Source organism: Labeo rohita, chromosome 5 (genome assembly GCF_022985175.1).
Source record: "Labeo rohita strain BAU-BD-2019 chromosome 5, IGBB_LRoh.1.0, whole genome shotgun sequence".
Taxonomy (NCBI): Eukaryota; Metazoa; Chordata; class Actinopteri; order Cypriniformes; family Cyprinidae; genus Labeo; species Labeo rohita.
Window position 1 is genome coordinate 27,233,622 of NC_066873.1, and position 22,855 is coordinate 27,256,476.

Below are 22,855 nucleotides of genomic sequence, written 5' to 3' on the forward strand. Positions count from 1 at the left end.
AAAACACAAAGGAATTGTATTCATTCAAAAGAGGATGTACACGTCTAGTTTATGAAACCCGATAGTTCCCTCTTTTCTGAATAGTTCTATCCAACAAACGTTTCTAATGGTAATAAATAAGATTTTAAGAAAAAATCCCACACATTCCCTTGACTTGAAGTTTTTTTTTTCCTTTTAGCACTGCGTATCTTGTTTAGGGATGACATGATGCCTTGTGGGTTGTACTCTGGAGGACTGTGTGACTGCTTGAAGCCAAGCCTACTCTCTTAGTTTACCATCTTTGAGTTGTGTTAATGTAATCAGAGACGCACGCTGGTCTAACCCGTTCTATAGCCAAGAATACTGTTTTGTTTCAGCGCTCCATCATAGCAGAGTAAAATGAACGCGCTGAAAAGATCATCGCAAGTGGCTTATAAACGCTGGAAAGACAGAAATATCAGGTAATACATGTATGTTTTGTGTTTACTTGTAAAATGGTCATGGCTGGCAGGTATGATATACACCTGTGCTGGTTTCGTAAAACTTCTAATTGAGGGAAAACTGAAAACCATAACCTAGAAATGTCAGACAAAAGACACAGTTTTAAATTATGTTTAGTTTGTGAAATGAAAAGCTGAGTACAATAGTGAGTTTAAATATTGAATCAGTTTCAGATTTGCATTGTAAACCATACAAAGGCTAAAGTCCGTGTTTTTGTTTAGTTTTGTGACATCCCAGACGGATGATAAAAGTGTCCTCACTGTTCATGAAGAGCAGCCTGGGAAAGATGAGCCTGGCGATGAAGGAGTTTGCACTATTCAGGAGCAAGTGGATTTGGAGGACAGCAAGAACAGAAGCTCTGGAATCTCAGGTTGGCATCTGTATTCAACATCTGCGTTTGTACATGTAGATGAATGTTCAGTTTTTGTCTATAGAGCAAAACAAAAAGTTATGTTTTAATGCTCAAATAAAAAAATTGACTCATATACAGTTGAGGTCAATCTGCAAAATGTTAATTATTTTGCCAAAATAAGAAAATGCATGTTATTTCTTATTTAGTACTGACCTGAATATAATTAATACTGTGTTGTTACCTGAACACAGCTGTGTTTTGTTTTTTGGTTTAGTTGATAGTGGTTCATGAGTCCTTTTTGTCCTTGTTTTTTTGTATTTGAACCCTTTCCAACAATGACTGTATGATTTTGAGATTCATCTTTTCACATTGAATACAAATGAGAGACGTTTCAACTATTACAGAAGGTTCAAATGCTCACTGATGCTTCAGAAGGAAAAACAATGCATTAAGAGCCAGGGGTGTAAAATTTTGAATAGAATGAAGATGTGTACATTTTTCTTGTTTTGCCAAAATATTGTATTTTTTTTTATTTGGTACTGCCCTTCAGAAGCTACAGAAGATGCTTACGTGTTTCCCAGAAGACAAAATAAGTTAAATTAACCCTGATCTTTGAATTCAAAAAGTTTTCAACCCATGGCTCTTAATGCATTGTGTTTCCTTCTGAAACACCAGTGAGCGTTTGAATCTTCTGTAATAGTTGCATATGTGAAAAGATGGATCTCAAAATCATATAGTCATTGTTGGAAAGGGTTTAAATACACAAAAATGCTGAAAAACCAAAGAATTTGTGAGACCTGATTGATTTTTCTGAAGAACAGCTGGCAGTTTAACTGTTCAGGACAAACAAGGAACTCGTGAACAACTATCACTAAACAAAAAAACACAGCTGTGGATCATTCAGGTAACAACACAGTATTAGGAATCAACTTAATGTAAACTTTTGAACAGTATAATTTTTTTATAAATTCAGCTATTATTTTCTCTTGTGGACTATTATGTAAACATCTTTTATGTGAAATATCTTATTCAGGTCAGTACTAAATAAAAAACAACATTCATTTTCTATGATCCCTCTTATTTTGGTAATATAATTAACATTTTGCAGATTCTGCATGGTGTATGTAAACTTTTGACTTCAACTCTACATACTTCATCTAATTCAAACCACAATTCCATCCTGCATGGTTCAGTCTTAAGGAGATCTAAGTTCTAATGTCTGTTTGGTGTTTTGTGCATGGCATGCATGCAATATCTTCTTATCCTTCAGTAAATATGCATTTCTCCAGAAACCTTCACTGTGGAAGAAGCCGTTGAAGCTATTGGTTTTGGGAGATTTCAGTGGAAGCTCTCTATGCTAACAGGAGTTGCGTGGGTAAGAAATTCAGCATTGTACAGTAGTATTTTAAATGCAAACTGATGTTTATCGAACAAATAGCATCAATTTGTTCAGTTCATTCAGTTTACTTTACTAAGAATTTAAACTCTGATGTTTTATATTTGCGTGATAAGATGGCTGATGCTATGGAAATGATGCTACTTAGTATTGCAACTCCTCAACTGCGCTGTGAGTGGAGGCTCTCGAGCTGGAGAGTAGCATTCATAACAGCGGTCAGTATATTCACTGTTGAACACTAACGTGTTTAAACACCTCCTGGGGTTACATTTGGTTATATATTAGTGAAAATGTGGTAAACTGTTATCGCTCTAAGTATTGTTAAAGGGGTCATCGGATGCAACGTCACTTTTTCATGTTGTTTGAACATTAATGTGTGTTGGCAGTGTATATACAAATCTACCCTATAATGATAAAAATCCATGCAGTGGTTTTTAATTAATCTGTAAAAATAATATCCCCTTTTTCAAATTGAGCCGTTCTCAGATGCCTGTCGGTGTGGCGTCACAATGACAGAGGCCGCTCCCACGATAGTTGATTGACATGAGCGTCTTACCTCAGACCCACCTTAAATCAGCTGTAACAGTCCAACCTCCATTGTTTCGATGCCGGAGCAGGGATGTAAGAATATCTCTGATTGAGTGATTGAGGTGTTGTGTTGCTGGATGTAATAATGAACATAGTGGTCGTTATTTACTCCCGACATCTGAGCTGCTGAAGATGCAGTAGATTACGTTTGTTTGTGAAGGGAATGCGCCTCCCGATCTACATATATCCGTTTATGTTCGCGCAAATCATTCGTGATCCAGCTTACAGAAGAAGTGAGTATAAGGGTTTTTTATGAATCTTTGCGATCGCCTTACTTAATAACGTGCTAGTTAGCAAGTTTAGCAGCTAAATGCGGCTAAAGTAAACAGGCTCGTCACTCCACAGAGAGAAGAGAGGGGCGGGGCAAGCAGAGCTCATTAACATTTAAAGCAATCCCGACCAGAACAGGATGATTTTTACAGAGCTGATTTTGGCAAGGTAAAAAGGGTGTTGTTTTACACAATCATTGAGAGTTTTTAACTAAAGTATATTATAGACTTTTCATTAAGACCCTAAATCATATCAACTTGTGGAAAATGGGCATCCGATGACCCCTTTAAGACTTATTTTATCTTTTGAATCTTAAATGGATCATTGTACCTTGTCAGACAGTGTTCATTGGAATGATGATCAGCTCCTCACTTTGGGGGAACATTTCAGACAAGTACGGCCGAAAAGTGGTATGTTTGGTTTACATCTTGCTCAAGTGAAAGGAGTAAATAAATGATGTAAATGCAAGCTTTCGTTATATGACTAAGAACATAAAGCAGTCATTGTTGCCCCACTGACATCCTCGCTGTCTCCTTTTTGTAGTGTTTAATACTGTGCATGATGTGGACATTGCACTACGGGCTTCTCAGTGCTTTTGCACCTGTTTACAGCTGGATCTTAGTCTTGCGAGGCCTTGTGGGATTTGGCCTGGGAGGAGCACCTCAGTCGTGAGTTTTTCCATCAATGGACAATTAGTGAAGTGTGACTGTTGGTTTTATTACAAACTCATAAGTCACGTTCATAAGTGAGCCACACTCAGAAAGGATGCTCCGTATTTTTTATGGAAATTTTTATTTCATATTAAGCTGTTCTGAAACTTGCATTTTAACATCATGTGTTAAAAAACATGCAATTATGTAAAAAACATCTATATTTCCCTCAGAGACCATTAAACCTGTGAAGTATTACACTTGCTCACTGCTATGTGGTTTATATATATGTATATACTAGAGTTCAAAAGTTTGGGGTCAGAGATTTTTATTAAAAATATATATATAAAAATAACAGTACTATTATGAAATATTATTGCAATTTATTTGGTATTATATTTTAATATACTTTAAAATATAGAACTTTCAGTCTTTTTTAGTGTCACATGATCCTTCAAAAATCATTCTAATATGCTGATTTATTATGAGTGTTGGAAACAGTTGTGCTGCTTAATTTTTATTTATTTATTAATTTATTTTTTGGAACATGTGATACTTTTATCAGGAATCTTTGAATAAAACTTTAAAAAGAACAGCATTTATTTAAAATAAAATATTGTTTTTGTAACAATATATACTTTTTTTAAGTTTGGGGTCATTCATTTTTATCTTTCTTTCTTTAAAAGAAAATAATACTTTCATCAAGGATGTGTTAAATTGATAAAAAGTAGTAGCAAACACTTAAATTGTTAGAAAAGATTTCTGTTTTAAATAAATGCTGTTCTTTTTTAAACCTTTTATTCATCAAAGAATCCTAAAAAAAGTACCACAGTTTCCAAAAAAAATGAAGCTGCACAGCTGTTTTATAATATATATTGTAAACTGTGAATATATTTTATACTGTAATATATTTTATTTTGTAATATTTCATTCCTTCCCTTCCAGAGTGACATTATATACTGAATTTCTTCCGATTAAATCCAGAGGGATATCCATAATCCTCTTAGGGGTAATTCAGATGACTGTTTATTTAACTATTGCTCACATTTTTCACTAAGCAGTTTTTCCGAATACTATAAAATTTACAGAGACAGTTGGTTGATGTTGTAACTGACTGAAGCAATGCATATTAGGTTAAATATAACATGAACATGCCTTGATGTCTTTTTATAATTAATTATAAAAATATGAATATGTTCTGTTCTAGGTGTTCTGGGCCTTGGGTGCTGTGTTTGAAGTGTTACTGGCTATGGTGGTCATGCCCACATTAGGCTGGAAATGGCTGCTAGCTTTCTCCACCTTTCCTCTTGTTGTCTTTGCTGCCTCCTGCTGTGTATGTATGGCTGTAACAATGTTTAAACTGTTACTTGACTCTGATAAAATCCATATTAATTCTCCTTTTTGATTGTAAAATGTGTGTACTAATCATGTAGTGGTTACCAGAGAGTGCTAGATTTGATGTACTGAGAGGCAGGGAAGACAAGGCCCTGGACACTTTGAAATATATAGCAGCAGCTAATGGGAGCTCTGTGCCGACTGGAAGACTTATAGCCAATATACAAGTAAGTAGGGCTACCGGTCCAACATCTTTTTTTTTTTCTCAAAATCTCCTACTCACACATTATTGAAGAATTTCTAATTTTGGGTTTTTGTGTTTATTTTGTAAACTAGAGTAGCGAATGGTTTGTGTTTATGTGTTCTAGACTGATCGTGGGAGAATTACAGATCTTTTTATTCCAGAATACCGCAAAACAACACTTTTGGTCTGGTTTATCTGGTATGCAGATTGTTTAAAATGGTCAAATCCTTCCACATAAAACTTAAAAAACGTAAAACCAAAAACTCACCTATGTTTGTTTTATACACACAGGTTTTGTAATGCTTTTTCATATTATGGTATTGTGCTTCTGACCACTGAGATGTTCCAAGCAGGATCTGCTTGTAGTGGTGAGTGGTTTGTAAGTACTTTTTGTGAGCAAACTCAAATTGCACAAACTTGATTTTAACACACTTTTGTTTAACTTGTACTACAACCACATGATGCTTCAGAAATCATTCTAATATGCTTGTTTGGTGCTCAGTTGCTTCGTATTTTTGTGGAAACTGTGATAGAAAATTCAAAACAGTCTGACCTCAAACTTTTGAAGAGTAGTGTACTCACCATTCTTTACTCACCATAGAAAGTTGCACATGCAACAGGTTTTGAATAGTAAATAGGGGTTCAAGTGCATAGCGCTGAAGCCCTATTGTAATTGTTAGAATGGCCAAGGATCAGCAATATCCACGTAAAACTGATGGTGCAGACCAAACCACAAGTCGTAGAGACTTGAAACTTGGAGGGATGGTAGTACTCACACCACCTACAACGTCACCAAGGCTCGCCCCAATTGGCCTGACAGGGGCACTACAGCGAACAAAAGTCGAACCGCCAGTCTCAGGCTCAAGTGTCTAGTGTCGTTGGAATCCTTGGCTCATGCCGGACAAAACGCATGTCTCAAATTTGATCGTGAGCCTGGCAAAATTTTCGGGTAGTTTGGATTTTTTAAAAAACCTACTTTTGCAAACTAGTCCTAGGTTTTTTTCCCGATCAGAACCAAACCAGTGCAGAAAGATTCTCTGGAGAGTGAATATCAAGAATTATCAAAAAAAAGTTGAACTTTTGACTCACCGTCACCAAGGTACGCCAAAATGTTCGAAAGCGGCAGGGCCACTTTTAGTAAAATGCCTATAACTCCTGAACGGAATGAGGTATCTTCACTAAACCCAGAAAACTTATATAAGAGCTCAATCTGAGGTCACAGGACAAAAATTGTGGTAATTGGCCACTTGGTGGCACTATAAGAGGGAAATCAACATGAAAATCGTTCTGCACACTCTTGGTCCAAAGTGCCACAGGTGTCTATAAGAGCATTTGCGTATCTCAAAAAAACATGGCCGCCATTGGCTGATGAAGTTTGAGCACCTGTTAGACAAGATTAATGGAGACCATTTAGAACAAAACTCGGTGGGGCTGTTTGACTAATGGCCCCAAAGGTCTGCGAGAAATTTGAAAGAAATCAGCCACTGGGCGGGCGACATCATATTTTTTTAAAGGAGTTAACGGTACATTGCATGGTTTTTCGCAAACACACATAATATTCATATCATATGATAGAACTCCTCATTCCGGACAACTTTGCCTCTAGAACCACTGCTGTCAATCGAGTCGTTTGTTAAATGATTGAGAAGATCTTAAAAAAAACGACTTTTGCAAACTAGTCCTAGGTTTTTTTTACTTCTGCAGTACAATTCTCTGGACTCTCTAGGTTGATAATTATTCAAAAAATGTTGAAATATATTCTTTGGGAAGCTATAACGGGGTCGTTTAGAAAAGGGGCCTGTCCAAATGTACTCAAAATCCTATAAAACATAAAGGAAAACTCAAAAGTTCACGAAAACCTGCTGAGCACATGTGACAGGTGATTCTAAACAAGCATGCAAAGTTTTAGTGGGGATCGGACCACAGCTGAAGCTATGTATAACAGATAAATGTTAAAAAACATAATATTTTTATGTTAAATTACCTAGATTTGCCAAAAATGCTTTTTAAATAATTGATTTAGGTGGCTACAGGCTTGCTGAATAATAGTCTTTTTTCATGTGCTTAAATGCTTTAAAGCACTTGAACGCCGGTAATCGCTGCTTGCAGCTGTATTGATTATTAATTCTTTAATATTCTGTAATAAATAGCGTTGTGAATTTCTTTAAAAATGTGTCTAATTCCAGCCACTGACAACTCAAATATGGAACCTCGGTGCAGTTTGGAGTGCAATAATCTGACTTTTGCTGATTATTTGGATCTTCTGTGGACCACCTTAGCGGAATTTCCAGGTGACGTAACACTATAAGTCATTCTCTCATTTCATGTTGTTTTTAGTTAATCAACTGCAAACATTGCTATATGATCTACATATAAACTAACAGACAACTGTATGATTTGTGTCTTGATGTCAGAATAGGTATTCTGATTACCCTGTGGATGATTGATCGAATTGGCCGGAGAAAAAGCATGGCAATTTGTTTTGTACTGTTCTCTGTGTCAATTTTGCCGCTGTACGCCTGCACACAAAGGTACATTCATAAAGTCATCAAAAAAACCCTGTAATAAGGATGCAAAAATAAAAAGTTTGTAAATGACACTATAAATGACATAACATGTTTATCTTTTACTTTACTATTTCAGGACAGTTCTCACAGTCTTTATTTTCATTGCTCGAGCCTGTATAACTGGGGGATGGCAGGTTGCATATGTTTATACACCTGAGGTGAGGCTTTATTGTAAAGCGCCTTATTATGTTGCAGTCAATCCCAGTAGAATTTCCATTTGAAGTGCAATTTCCTTTTTTTCTTGACTTGGTCTTCTCAGGTTTTCCCCACAGCAACCAGAGCTATTGGTATTGGTACAGGCAGTGGGATGGCTCGTGTTGGAGCTCTCATCACACCATTTATTGCTCAGGTAAAGCATTTCTCTGGTTTCATAAGAAGATTAAGGTGTATAAAACATGCATTGATTCTTTCCTGTATGTGTGTTTGTGTCTGTCCCCCTTCAGGTCCTTCTGAAGTCATCCGTTTACCTGACTCTGTCTGTGTATTTAATATGTTGCCTGCTGGGCGCAGTGGCATCTTGGGTTTTGCCCATGGAAACAACAGGGCGGAGCCTTCAGGAATCAACACAAAGCACCATTGAACAAAAAAACATGGAAAGGCCACATGGCTCTGAGACAACCGAGTCCTCCAGCAACACGTGTCCTCAATAGCATATAGAAAACTGAATCTGTTAGATCTCAGGATTAATAGTGGAGAAGGTCATAATTTATAGTCTTGCCATACCGGTATATATCAAATGTTATGTAAATGCATTCTAAATTCAAAAATAGAGTTTTTAAAATTAATAATAATATATTTCTGTGTATATATTATGCTCATATGCTCATAAAATGCAAATATAATCTGTGATTTTGGTCTTTTTTCTTAAAAAATACATTAGGCTGTTTATGATGCCAAGAACTTGTCAAATTAGTTACACAAGTGTCGCCTTCTTTCTGGTGTTGATATTTTTCCAGTTGGCTCTACGTGCACGCCCGCAGCCTGCGTTTTTCCCCTAAAATCTCAGTGCTACACAATTTGTATTTTGTAGGCCCAATAGCAAACTATGGTAGTCGTAAACTCTTTCTGACATATTTCTAATAACTGTCGAATGCAACAAATTATATTAATGATAGTTAACATAATATTTATGTATATTAAAACAATGTTTTAACAAGTTCCAGAAGCTCTAAATACACTTACCATACAGCTTCAGCATTAAATACTATTTAAACCTAATACATTTTACATTTACATTTATTTTATCTCACAAATCTGACTTTTTTTCTCACAAAGTTTATATTTCGTATTTCGGACTGTATAACTCGATTTAACTGAACAATAGCGAGTTTGTCAATTCTGAGGGAAAAAAACAGAAGTGTAAGAAATAAACTCAGCCGAGGAAAAAAGAGAGAATGACTAGTTGATTTTTCTTATTAGAATTGTGACATATAATCTCGGAATTGCGAGAATAAATTCAGAATTTTGAAATATAAACTCAAATGTACCCTTTTTTAATTTATTCCATGGCTTCCATAGAATGCTGCTTGAAACTGTCATTTTCTGCCACCAGATAGGCTCCGCCCACTTCGGTGGGCAACACTGAATTGGTCTATTAATATTGCTCTGCGCTGTTGTGTGACATTTCCTGACGATTTAATTTTGTGCTTCATTTTCTCACAATTTCCTTACACCAACAGACTTTAGTTGTGACCCCAGTCATGAGCCATGATTTGCCACTTGCTGATTGACAGCAGGGGGAGGGACATTTTTGTTGTAGGAAGAATTTGATTGGACAAATTTTGTGTAGTGCAAGATGAGTCATCAATGTTCTAGGAGGATAAAAATTTAGGATACTATAGAATAAGCCCCCATTAATTGAAAAGAATTTAAAATGTGTATATCTGCTCAATTTAAAAATTTGTCAACATTTCAGTAGAGCTAGCTAACACACATGGACTTGGGTAACACTTTAAATTTCACTTTAACACTAATAAATTCATTTATTTATTTTTAATTGATTTTTTAACGAGAGGCTTAAATAGCATTACAAAACACACACTCAGCTCCATTTTTGGTTGCTGAACCATACGGATTTGTCGTCGTCATAGGGAGGAAAAATCTGGCGATCAAGCATTACGTTAGTTTCGAGATGGTCTACATCATAGGGGCTGTAGTAGTATGTGGATGATTGGGTGTTGAGTCTGCATAGGATGCACTGTTGTCAGGGAGAAGTGCAAGTCACCTTCACGCGGTTGGCCCAGAAGCCCATATCTAACGCAGACGATCACAGAACTACACCAACCACGGACGGCGGTCCCGAAACAAGGTCCATTATGTCTGGCCACTAAATCAACGGTCCAGCCGGGAAGATAGAGCACAGACCGTTGTTTATTGGCATCGTTGGCGTGAATGAGAATTTGCAGAATCGCCGAGTTGGATGACAAAGCCGATGATGGGTTTATCGCTCCGCTAAATAGATTTAATGCGCCTCTGAATGCATTAACCCCGTCACTGGCGGGTGCAGAACAGGATATCTCGGCGTGTCCTATTCGGACCGGAGCGCCTGTGAGCTTTCCCTGAACGCTTTGCAGCGCAGCCATGGCTCTGGTGACTCTGCAGCGCTCCCCTACACCCAGCGCCGCATCCTCTGCCAGCACCAACGCGGGGGAGGTGAGTGGAGGCTGACCGGCGGAGGAAATGCCGGGGATGCATGTGTAAATAGCGCCTAAACAGCTAATGTTAGCCGGGCCTGTTGCTCGGGGATCGTTTTTCCTTTCTAATGATGTGCAAATGTGATACTACAAGAAGTCACCGAGTTCAACCTGCCGTGTAGACGAGCGCATGCTTAAGTTTTCACATTAGCGAGGAGGAGGTTGTTTTCAGGCAATGTGAATGAGAGAGCAAGCGTGATGATGGGGATTAACTTGACTTGGCCAAACAAAACAAAGCATGCCAGTGCTGAATTAAGCTTCTGTTGTCGAAATGGTCAAATTGATTTGTGCATGTAGAAGTATATGATCATTATTCTCGTTCAGTGAGGGCATGGTGCCTTGTGCAATTATTATTTCACTGCTTATCCTACCCTAGATTCAATAACATTATCTTATTTGTGTATTTTAAGGATAAAGTCGTAATAAATCGGCTGCCTTGCATATTTAACGCAGTATCAATTCAGCCATACCACAAATATGCTTTACACTAGTTTTTTAGTAATACGATACTTATGACCAATTGAGCGTTTGGCAGTTCTCACCCTGTATGATTCGCGCTATCATTTGCTCGTTGAGTCGAATCTTTTCAAAGAATCGGTTGAACTGATTCATCAAACCTGCCTGAAATTAAGACTACGATTAAGATTACGAAACGGACTGAATCTGTCCGAAAGGTTTTCGAGAAAACTCCTCATCTGTTCGAGCATGTGTAAGTGATAATGAGCTGAAAGTTATGTAATATTAAGTGCATTTGGAGTATGAATAATAAAGTGAAAAGTTATGTTACATTATTTATTGAAAAAATGTGAAGAATTAAACTTTTTGGAATGTTTACGATTTGTTGAGGGTTTATTATCAGCACACATACAATACAGAGTGGGTTTTAATAAATCTCAGATTTCTTAAACTCATGCAAAAAAAAACTTTTCAGACCAGAAAGGTAAATTTTCATACTGTTTAATATGAATACAACTTATATACAAAATTTCTAAATTACTTTGTTAGCGAAATCATGACTTCACCTGACTGAACAGGGGCATATTAATTTACAATAAACAGCCTTGTTAATAAATGCCATGCTTGTTTGGGACCACGTGATGACGCAATTACTCCATGACCCGATAGAACAGCTGAATCATTTTTTGAACCGGTTCTCTGAAACGAACTGTTCGAAGGAACCGAGTCTTCCCCTCACTACTCTCAGCACACTCACTGCAATGATGTCATTGAATAGATACTCTGCCTGGTGACCAATCATGGGACCCAGAATATTGTCATGTCTCCCCCCCAGATTTTGCTGTTCAGGCTTCTTGGAGACAGCCCACTAATGAGCTAGCCTACTATAACATAAGCCCACACAGTAATGCCCATCTCTGAGGCTTTCTAATTTTTTTTAATGTGCCCTAAATCTATCCAAAGTGTTTTTGTTTTGCTTAAATCATAACACGTTTCTGTGTACTATTTAAAGAATTCCATTTAGGGCTTGCATTTCATTCTTCTCATCAAACACTCTGGTGTTAATGGCTTTGTATATCTAAACCATAATTAGAAACATTCAGCACTGATTGATATTATGCAAAGTATTTTTTTAATAAAGTATAGTTTCTACCAGGGCCCTTTGTAATTCCGCTTCTGCTGTTTTATTTGTCAGGATTTAGGCAGTGATGATGATCGAAAGGCAAACCTAAGGTCAGTGCTATTTTTATTCATCATTATTTAATCCATTCCTCCTTTTTTAACACTGATAATTAATCTTGATTTTAGAGTGTCTTCATAATTGTATGTGTGGCCTATTTCAGCCTGAGTGAAAGTTTCTTCATGGTAAAAGGGGCAGCTCTGTTTTTACAGCAAGGCAGCAGTGCACAAGGGCCCAGAACACCCACACATCATAAAAATGCAGGTAATCCACAACAAGGCTGTGACCATGATCAGTTTGTGTGTGTAAATAATTTGAAGAAATGAAGGATTTAAGGGAACAAATGTTTGGCTGCCTTCATCTTATCTTGCAATTTTTCAAAGTTAAAGGGATAGTTTAACCGAAAATGAAAATTCTGTCATTAATTACTCACTCTCATGTTGGCTGTAAGATCTTCGTTCATCGTCAGAGCACAAATTAAGATATTTTTGATGAAATCCGAGAGCTTGCATAGACAGCAACACAACTACCACGTTCAAGGGCCACAAACGTAGTAATGACATTGTTAAAATAGTCCATTTGACATCAGTGGTTCAACCTGAATTTTAAGAAGTTACAACAATACTTTTTGTGTGCAAAGGAAACAAAAATAACAACTTTATTCAAAAATTCAACAAAAAAAGGAGAGTACCGTGATGCATGCTTGTCGTTCTGTTAACGCAGAAGCCGGTTGCACAACTGATGTCACATGGACTATTTTAACAATGTCATTACTACCTTTTCTTGGGCTTTGAACGTGGTAGTTGCATTGCTATCAATGCAGGGTCAAAAGCTCTCGGATTTCACCAAAAATATCTTAATCTGTGTTCTGAAGATGAACAAAGATCTTACACATTTGGAACGACATGAAGGTGATTAATTAATGACAGAATTTAAATTTTTGGATGAACTATTCCTTTAAAAGTGAGGTTTTTGGTGTCTCTTAAGCCTTCCTTTTTAATTTGATTATCCATCTCAGCCATTCAGACATTGAGGCAAAACAGCTTGTGTAATGGAGTGCAGCAGAACAGCATCAAGAATATAAATTACGGGTGTACTGTCCATAAAATTGTCTGGTTTTTGTTCTTTAATTGCTCATCTTTTGTCGTTGTTGATAAAGGGGATCTACCACAGCATCTACAAGTAATGATAAACACCCTCCGTGCCGAGGATAGAATCAAATTAGTAAGTGAAATGCGTTGTGTCTAGTACAATGTAGGAATGGTTACTGCTCACAATGCGCATATACTAATGTACACTGTCTCCATCAACAGGTTGTTAGGTTAGAAAGCGGTTGGACGGACCATGTGCGGTACATGGTGGTTGTCTACACAAATGGGCGACAGGACACTGAAGAAAACATAGTGCTTGGGATGGATTTCACAGATAAGGACAGGTAGGAATCTGATTGTGTTAACACAGCTTTTATGCATTCACTGTATTCATATGGCACATTTATTGATTGAGACATGTTTGTTTGTTGTAGTAAAAGTTGCTCTATTGGGATGACTCTTCCACTTTGGAGTGATACCAAGATTCATTTGGATGGAGATGGGTAAATATCTTAAATCACTTCCTGTAAGAACCTTCAGGGCTATAGGTATCTTGTCCTTAATTAACTCAGAGCTTTTACTGACCCATTTTTATTTTATTTTAATAAATGTTCTTCTTTTTTATCTCTTTAATTGATTGCTTACACATGCCATATGCGTATAAATACACTGGATTTGTTATCTGTCAGCCTGTCTTATGTTTGTTCACATTTAAAATCACTTCATATGCATGTACAGAGAATGACCCCTACAGGTTCAGTACGAAACAACATGTTTATGTTCTCCGTGCATGTGACCTGAGGGCTATTGGCAGACTCATTATGTAAAGAGAATTTTCCACTGGTTTGTGGTGTAAATTGTTCCACTGACCAACCCAGGAAAGCAGCGTCGTCCTGCTGCCTGCTTATGCATTTCTGTATAATCACAAATTATGTCATAGCTCATAATTTACATGCCTAAACTCCTCTATCTCATCCTCCAGAGGTTTCAGTGTGAGCACAGCAGGAAGACTACATGTTTTTAAGCCCGTGTCAGTCCAGGCCATGTGGTACGTTAACTATCACGTGTCCTCTTATAGTGCATTCAGAATGTACTTTTGTTTTTGTTGATGTTGTAATATTGAGTTCTCACACACTTCATAAATCATTTATGTTTGATTCATTGTATTTTGCAGGTCTGCCCTCCAGGTGTTGCACAAAGCATGTGAGGTGTCCCGCAGATACAACTATTTCCCAGGAGGGATGGCCCTTACATGGGTTGGCTATTATGAGAGCTGCATCTCCTCAGAGCAGAGCTGTATCAATGAGTGGAATGCTATGACAGATCTGGAGACCACACGGCCTGACTCACCAGTCATGTTTTCTGATCAGTGAGTTCATATGTCAGAAGTAGGAAAAAGTAATATCAGTCTTCAATGCTACATTCATCCTACGGATAAACTGATTATAGTAAAAAAAAAAAAGATTGAATACTCTGAAAACTGTTTTTTGGGGCTTATTATGGGGCTAAAAACCTCAGTTATTTTGCTTACATTAACATTGTTTTTTTATGTCATGCGCAGGCCAACAGAGAGAGAGAGAACAGAGTGTATGATCAAAGCCAAACTCCGAAACATAATGATGTTTCAGGACCTGGAAAATATTACTTCTAAGGAGGTATACGTAATGAGGCTTTTGTGCCATGGTTTACACAAACACATCAGCCATGGAAGGAGCATTAAACTGAATCCTTTCACTTCTGTAGATCCGAAATGAACTGGAACAACATATGAGCTGCAACCTGAGGGAGTATAAAGAGTTTATTGACAATGAGATGCTGCTTATCCTGGGCCAGATGGACAAGGCTACACTCATATTTGACCATCTGTACCTGGTAAAGCTTCCTCCAAGATTTCTATGTCATCCATGTTTGATTCTTGTTTGCTTAAGATGTTTGCTTACCTAAAAAGCAAACGATTCTCAAACGATTCTGGATTGATTTGCAAAAAAAAACAGCAGACTTTTGGTTATTGAAAACACCTAAACATTACAGATAAGTGCACAAATGGAAAAAGCTATGTAAACAAGCATATGCAGTTGCCTGCAGATAGGATTAACTGTCAAGATCAAAACGTCTGGATAACATATTTTTTAGTATTTGACTTTTATTTTATTTGTAAAAAATTAATCCAGTATTTATTTACACCTACATCATAATTGTAGTACACATACTCAAAACTTCATTCTTAGTCGCATCAACTGAACACAAGAGGCGTTTAAGTTTACAACAAAATCGACAGGAGCTTTTAGTATCTGAAACTAATAAAACAATGGTTGTTGTACATCTCATTAATTTCAGGGCTCAGAATGGAATGCATCCAACTTGGAAGAGCTTCAAGACTCTGGGTTAGTGGTGATATACGTCATCTGACTCTGCGTCGAGTCACATTTTTATGCGAAATTTTGGAAACTCCTTGCAGAATCAGTGAAAATGTAAATAATTTAAACAAAATAAGAGAGATCGTACAAAATGCATGCTATTTTTTATTTAGTACTGTACTGAGTAAGATATTTTAGATAAAAGATGTTTACATATTGTCCACAAGCCCAAAAAATAGCTGAAATTATTAAAATGCCCCTTTTCAAAAGTTTGTGAACCCTTGGTTCTTAATACTGTGTGTGGTTACCTGAATGATCTTGTTTTGTGATGGTTGTTCATGAGTCCCTTGTTTGTTCTGAACAGTTAAACTGAGCACTGTTCCTCAGAAAAAATCCTCCAGGTCCTGCAGATTCTTCAGTTTTCCAGCATCTTTTACATATTTGAACTCTTTCCAGCAGTGACTGTATGGTTTTGAGATCCATCTTTTCACACTGAGGACACTAAGAGCCAGGGGGGTAAAAACGTCAAGATCAAGGTAAATTTTTCTTAATTTGTCTTCTGGGAAACATGCAAGTAACTTCTGTTGCTTCCGAAGGTCAGTACTAAATGGAAAGAAATGATATTTCAACAAAAAAGAAAAATTTGGACATCTTCATCCTGTTTAAAAGTTTTCACCCTGGCTCTTAATGCATCATTTTTCCTTCTGGAGCATCAGTGAGCGTTTGAACCTTCTGTAATAGTTGTGTTTGAGTCCCTCAGTTGTCCTCAGTGTGAAAAGATGGATCTCAAAACCATACAGTCACTGCTGGAAAGGGTTCAAATATGCAAAATATGATGGAAAACAAGAATGGAATGCAAGAATGGAAGAATTTGCAGCACCTGGAAGATTTTTCTGAAGAACAGTGCTCAGTTTAACTGTTCAGAACAAACAAGGGACTCATGAACAACCATGACAAAACAAACAAACAAAAAAAAGTTGTAGATCATCTGGGTAACCACACTCAGTATTAAGAACCAAGGGTTCTCAAACTTTTGAAACTATTAACGCTATTTTTTTGGTCTTGTGGACTATATGTAAACATCTTTTATGTAAAATATCTTAACCAGGACAGTACTAAATAAAAAATAACATGCATCATTTTGTATGATCTCTCATAAGATTTTGTTAAAATTATTCACATCTTTACAGCGGTTCCCAAACTTTCGCATAAAACTGTATGTGTATTTAATATAAATTGTCAGTAAACAGTCTAACATCAATTTATTTTTATGCAGGGTTGGGTATATCCTCAATGTCACAAGAGAGATCGACAACTTTTTCCCAGGTACATTTTGTTATTGTAATATCCGGGTTTATGATGATGAGACTACAGATCTGCTGGCACACTGGAACGAAACCTACAACTTCATAGTAAAAGCCAAGTGAGTTGTTTTCGTGTGTTATTGTTGCTGCCTTACTCAATAAAGCTGTATTGCACCAATATTTTTTGACAAAAGCTTTGTTTGACGTGGATGCCCTGTATGTCTTTCATATAGGAAAAACAATTCTAAATGCCTTGTACATTGCAAGATGGGAGTGAGTCGCTCGGCATCCACCGTCATCGCTTATGCTATGAAGGAGTATGGATGGTCGCTTGAAAAGGCGTACAGTTTTGTCAAACAGAAGAGGAATATAGCACAACCCAATCCAGCTTTTATGAAACAACTTGCAGAGTACGAGGGGATTTTAGATGCCAGGTGGGAAAAGCCAAGATATAGATCGCTTCTTGTATTTGGATTCACACATATTTATCATAAAGATTTTATTCAGAGCATCTTATGTTTTAATATGTACATTTGTTAATCATTGTGAATGTTCAACTTGAGAACAGCCTGCATTTCCATATTGGTCCAGTTTGGTTTATGCTGATGTGTTAGTTAAGCAGGCTGTTAGGTAAACAAGCATCCAAATTTCAACAATTTCTTGTGATCACATAGTTTTTCAAACATGGGACTAAGAAGACCAAGCCTAGCTTTTTGTCTTCTTTGACTGCATTTTCTTTTTCACACTATCAAGAGGTGACTGCTACATTTGTTTCCTGTCATTGTAGCAAGCAGAGGCACAACAAACTCTGGCAAGCGGACGGTGACGAGTATTCACTGGAGGGCCTTCAGGCTTCAGCTGCCAGTGGTGACCAGACTCCTCAATTTTCGTCACTGCACCCCGATCAAGAGGACGCCGCTTGGGGCCACGGTGGAGCAAGTGCTTCCCCCTGTTGCGGAGAAGAGCCGACAGACCATCTCAATTACAACTACTACTTCCGGCGACTATCAGACACAGCTCTGGACAGCGAACCCTCCACGCCAGTTCGAGGTCCTCCGCTTTTAGGCATGGAACGAGTCTTTATTGAGATTGAGGACGTAGAGAGGGATGCGTTGTTGGACGATGAAGGTTTCCCCATGGCTCACTTGGCCCTTCCCGGGGAGGGCACAGCGGCCCAGACCTGCGGCCGACTGGAGCCCATAGAGGACATGCGCTTGAGGCTGGAGTTTAGCACGGTGGAGGAGGAGGATGAGGAGGAAGCACAAAAGGAGGAGGCGGAGATGGCCGCCTTGGCACGTGGCGAGGAGACGCCGAGGGAAGACGAGAGCCTGGCGAACTCGAACCGCTTTAACAACGAGAACGCCAACAACAGCAACAGGCTGGCCGGGAAACGCAGCTGCCCTTCTGGCTTTGACGTGAGTATGACGTCTTAGCTGTAGCGGCAGCTCTCCTGGCTTGTATGCAAGCTTATAGCTCAAAGAGCTCTTTTCTGTGAATCCATCCTAAACGCTTTACTTTCTCTAAAGCATCCCGTACTCTTACACCTTTAAAAAACCTAACCATGCATTCTCCCTGCCTGTGTGTATTCATCGGTTTAGGACAGTGCTAGCATTGGAAACCCCTACAAAGTGAAGCCCTCATATCAGTCGTGCCGAGACTGCCTGCGCCTGCCCAGCGGCCGCCGCTGTGAACGTCGCACCCATCGCCTTAACCTGCCACGTCACACTGGCCTGCCCAGTATGTCCATCCAGGCCCCCAGAGGACACAAATTCAGTCCTGTCTCCGCCAACAAGGTGCCTCCTCCTGCCCCTCTGCATCACATGAGCAGCGGGCACTGCCAGTGCATTCGTTGCTTCGGTCGAGCCAACTCGGACCCTTACCACAAGCAACCGAGCTCCGAAGACCTTCCTCAGGATTTGCGTTATACCTTGGAGACTGAGGACAGAATGGAAGGGGAGGACGAGGGGAGCAAGCAAAGCTCCAGCAGTCCTACAACAGAGCTCACTCTCCTGAGGCTCAGTCTGGGTGGTGAGAGGCCCACGGCGGAGCTCAGTCAGGGGGCCCACCTGGTGCACCATAGACTGGAGCAAATGTCCGGTCCTCAGTCGGAACAGATGGACTTGAGCGTAGAGGACACTGCCACAGAGGACATGGAAGTGGACGAGGGGAGCGTCCCCAACTTGCACCCTGGCTCCAGTGAACTCCAGCAAACGCTCGCACCGGGTTCGGCCCTGACGCGCAGCTCCAGCAGCGACAGTCTGCAGAGAATTCGCAGAGGCCAGCCGGGCTTGGTACGTCAGCGAGCTCGAGAGATCGAGACCCGCGTGCGGCTTGCCGGACTGACCATGTCCTCCCAACTCAAAAGGTCTAATTCGCTTGCCAAGCTAGGCGACTTGGCCATCTCCACAGAGGACCTCACGCTTTCCGCCACAGTCTCCCTTGACTGCGACGACCAAGAGCCCGCTCTTTGCGTGCAATCCTCTTGCTCCCCCAAGCTCTCTTTAACTCCAACTGTGTTGCAGAGTTTGAAAAGCTGACTCCAAGATGTCAGAACTGCTTTCTCAGTGAATGGGACCGAACCAGTCCTACAGCCATCGAGAGCGACCGTGGAGGCTGATGCTGCAAGACACCTCATGAGAACAATCAGGCCAGGCTTGGACGTCCTTCCAGCAGCCCTTTACATAACTGCACTGCATTTTCATCTGTCTGTCTGTGCTTTAACGAAGATATATATTGAAGCATGCTCTGGCTTGGACCTTCATTAAACGGCTTTGTTGATACCGCTTTTCTTTGTCTTGCTAAAGGAAGCCCTACCTGTTAAGGATTTAATATACATGTGGCCCATCTATAAGGTGGCATAATCAGACCTGGTTAAATTAGCAATGCTCTCCATAATGTAAACTTTCTTAAACTTTAAAACCCTATTTATGTCCTTTGGTTGATATTCTAACCACATCCATGACATTTTGCCTCCCAGTTTGTTCACCAGCAAATGTATGTGCTACTGCAAATGAACCAATCATGCAGTTGCAATGATTTGATAGCAAAAAGAGACAATTTATCTGATTCAGATAATCGTTACAAACCATAAAGGTGCACATAAATGTGAAAATTAGAAGGGTGCTATGAAATAACGAATCAGACCACTTGTTATGTATTTGCTGGTTTGAGCAAATAAGGTGGTAGGAGAGTATTTATAAGTTATTTAGAAATTTAAATGTAGATATTGATATGTCCATGATAACATTTGAGCTATGGCTTTATAAAAACATGATCAAAAATGAGCTTTATAAAACAGAAATCCATGCCTAATTGGCTATTAAAATTAAACATAGTGTTAACTTGAAATTTGTCTTCAAAAGTCGTTTAGTTCCACAATTAATCTGAACCAAATTGTCGCTCCACAAAAGTAATTTAAGACTAAAGTTTAGCCTGAAATGTATGATTATGTTTTTTAAAGTCACAGTGATATTCCACCCTGACAGTTACTTGAATTACATCAACAAAGCCACATAATTATTGTCTATTTCCAGAGAAAAATGCAACATGAATGTGGTTGGCTATTTGTCTTACAAGTCTAATTTGCTTCTCAGCTGGTGTTCATCAGATCAGCAACATCTCAAAATGTGCTACTAGAGTAGCTCCTGTTCTGTAATTTAGCTTAAGCTGTTTATTGTACAAATTGTAGCCTGTGATGTGCAAAAGGCTTTAGCAGCAACACATTAGTACAATACAGTCTTCAAGTTGATCAGAGGATGTTCAAATGTGTCACTATCGTCCTTTAAAAGGTCCTTTTAAAGTGTCTCCTATATGAAATGACATCATGGCATCTGATAATGACAGTCATGTACGTTAAGTATTAACAGGTATGAACGACGTATTATGATATTGTGGGCATAGGGGATTGCTTGAGCTTGTCAATTTAATACCATGATGGTGTATGATATTTGTAAAAGAACACACTAAGGTTGATTAGTGCTCCAAGATAAATAGTAAGTTTGCAAGTATTGGTTAAACTTGACCTTAATTATTTTTTCATATGTATATGTAATTTAATAATTAATGTTATTTGTTGTTATTTGTCTTTATGTTGCCAATTAAGCTTTTTTTCTTTTTTTTCTTTTTTTGAAAATAATATGCAAAGTGGCCTGTGCAATAAGTGTAAGAATTTGAAGAGAATCATTTTTATTTATACAATAATGTGAAAAGTAACTAGTTTTTGTTTAGAAGAATGAAAATCTGAGAGAAAAGCACCTTGAGTGAGATCTGAATGAAAGTTTTTTTTTTTTCCACATGGTCTGCATGTACTCAGTCACTGCTGTATGAAATTATTATGTTCTTACTTTTATTTTAAAGCTGTGAGACTTGTTTTATATTGTTTTTGGAAATTCCCAATAATTTGGAATGTAATATTGGCCTTTTATGTATTTATTTAATTTTTCTTTTTACCATTTTTAAAAAATACACATAATAAGGACGTTCCCATTTCAAACTGTATAGTTTTAAGGAAAAATATGTATTTCTTCAAATCAAAATTATTACGATTGCCAAAAAAAAAAAAAAAAAGATGGCCTCCCAAAGAGAGTAAAGTTGTAGTTTTGCTTTCCGCTCATGGCTCGTCATACCTCCTTCCAGCTGCTGCTGATTTGAGTACTAGACATTTTGTTTCTTCAGACATGCAAGTGCCTTACCTGTTGCCATTTGCAATCAGTTGTCTAATGGTTCTTTGGTAAAAACCGCTCTTTGTTTCGCAGAGGTTTTGTCTCCACCTGTTTGCGGTCTTTATAGAGCAAAGTTTATTTTGAAAAAAAAAAAAAGCATATTTTGTGGCTTATTCAAGTCTGTTTATCTTTCATTTTGATACTACATTTCATAGTTGAACAGAGGAGACCAAAGTCATTATTTATTGTCATGTTTTAGCATGGTTGAACACACTAATCTAACAATAAAATCAACTCGAGAAACTGGAAGATTTACCTTTAGCCCTAACTAAACAGCTCTTAAAAGTGACTTGGAACATACATCATACACTGTACTTCATTTTGACCATTTTAAGTTGTGCTGCACTTTGTTTTATAATGTAATGTACAGTTAATTATGGAAATAAATTGTTTATTGTCTGCATCAGAAATGGACCAGTATTGTCTTTTTATAACTTGGAGAGAGAGAGAGAACTGTGTTGATAATTGTTACAATAAATACACATATATGTGACCCTGGACCACAAAACCAGTCTTAAGTCGCTGGGATATATTTGTAGCAGTAGCCAAAAACACACTGTATGGGTCAAAATGATAGATTTTTCTTTTATGCCAAAAAAACTTAGGAAATTAAGTAAAGATCATGTTCCATGAATATATTTAGTAAAATTCCTACTGTAAATATATCAAAACTTAATTTTTGATTAGTAATATGCATTAGTAAGAACTTCATTTGGACAACTTCAAAGGAGATTTTCTCAATATTTAGATTTTTTTGCATCCTCAGATTTCATATATTCAAATAGTTGTACCTCTGCCAAATATTGTCCTAACAAACCATACATCATTGGAAAGTTTATTTATTCAGCTTTCAAATTGTGTATAAATCTCAATTTCGAAAAATTGACCCTTACGGCTGATTTTGTGGTCCAGGGTCACATATGTCACTGCTTAGTATGAAGACATTTTCTACTAAATGAGAGTAAAGCAAATGAGATGTAAATGAAGAGAAAGTGTTGCTTTTCCTGACCTTTGAGTGCCGCACAGAAGGAACACTTATTGAATTAGGCAAATGTGATTCTGACATCACAAGACCAGACACAGGAGAAGCCCAGAGACTGAAGCTGGAGTCAGTTAAACAGACTAAAATAACTTTTTAGTCCAGTCCAAAGACGTATCTGCATTCACTGCT

General features: G+C 38.0%; 2 protein-coding genes across 2 annotated transcripts; both read left to right on the plus strand.

The window, feature by feature from the left end:
* Nucleotides 1-290: 290 nt before the first annotated feature.
* svopb (SV2 related protein b) lies at nucleotides 291-8,644 on the plus strand. Its single transcript, XM_051110372.1, has 16 exons — nucleotides 291-440; nucleotides 702-850; nucleotides 2,122-2,207; nucleotides 2,345-2,443; nucleotides 3,425-3,496; nucleotides 3,630-3,754; nucleotides 4,682-4,745; nucleotides 4,944-5,069; nucleotides 5,170-5,298; nucleotides 5,440-5,513; nucleotides 5,607-5,683; nucleotides 7,502-7,606; nucleotides 7,735-7,846; nucleotides 7,959-8,040; nucleotides 8,142-8,231; nucleotides 8,326-8,644. The coding sequence occupies exons 1-16, from the start codon at nucleotides 379-381 to the stop codon at nucleotides 8,530-8,532; spliced, it is 1,659 nt and encodes a 552-aa protein (XP_050966329.1). The 5' UTR covers nucleotides 291-378; the 3' UTR covers nucleotides 8,533-8,644.
* Nucleotides 8,645-10,001: 1,357 nt separating this feature from the next.
* On the plus strand, nucleotides 10,002-22,087 carry ssh1b (slingshot protein phosphatase 1b). Its single transcript, XM_051110362.1, has 15 exons — nucleotides 10,002-10,534; nucleotides 12,227-12,264; nucleotides 12,375-12,475; nucleotides 13,371-13,435; nucleotides 13,525-13,646; nucleotides 13,737-13,805; nucleotides 14,285-14,350; nucleotides 14,477-14,671; nucleotides 14,864-14,957; nucleotides 15,046-15,174; nucleotides 15,640-15,686; nucleotides 16,936-17,082; nucleotides 17,197-17,397; nucleotides 17,751-18,378; nucleotides 18,562-22,087. Exons 1-15 carry the CDS (start codon nucleotides 10,463-10,465, stop codon nucleotides 19,498-19,500), a joined length of 2,913 nt encoding a protein of 970 aa, XP_050966319.1. The 5' UTR covers nucleotides 10,002-10,462; the 3' UTR covers nucleotides 19,501-22,087.
* Nucleotides 22,088-22,855: the final 768 nt, after the last annotated feature.

What these genes read in the sequence shown, in the direction of transcription:
- svopb (XM_051110372.1), top strand. Translation starts at nt 379, where the DNA reads ATGAACGCGCTGAAAAGATCATCGCAAGTGGCTTATAAACGCTGGAAA. An exon ending in TATCCATAATCCTCTTAGGG is followed by an intron (nt 4,746 to 4,943) that starts GTAATTCAGATG and finishes GTTCTGTTCTAG; the next exon opens with GTGTTCTGGGCCTTGGGTGC. An exon ending in TCTTTGCTGCCTCCTGCTGT is followed by an intron (nt 5,070 to 5,169) that starts GTATGTATGGCT and finishes CTAATCATGTAG; the next exon opens with TGGTTACCAGAGAGTGCTAG.
- ssh1b (XM_051110362.1), top strand. Translation starts at nt 10,463, where the DNA reads ATGGCTCTGGTGACTCTGCAGCGCTCCCCTACACCCAGCGCCGCATCC. An exon ending in GTGTCAGTCCAGGCCATGTG is followed by an intron (nt 14,351 to 14,476) that starts GTACGTTAACTA and finishes TGTATTTTGCAG; the next exon opens with GTCTGCCCTCCAGGTGTTGC. An exon ending in CCAGTCATGTTTTCTGATCA is followed by an intron (nt 14,672 to 14,863) that starts GTGAGTTCATAT and finishes TGTCATGCGCAG; the next exon opens with GCCAACAGAGAGAGAGAGAA.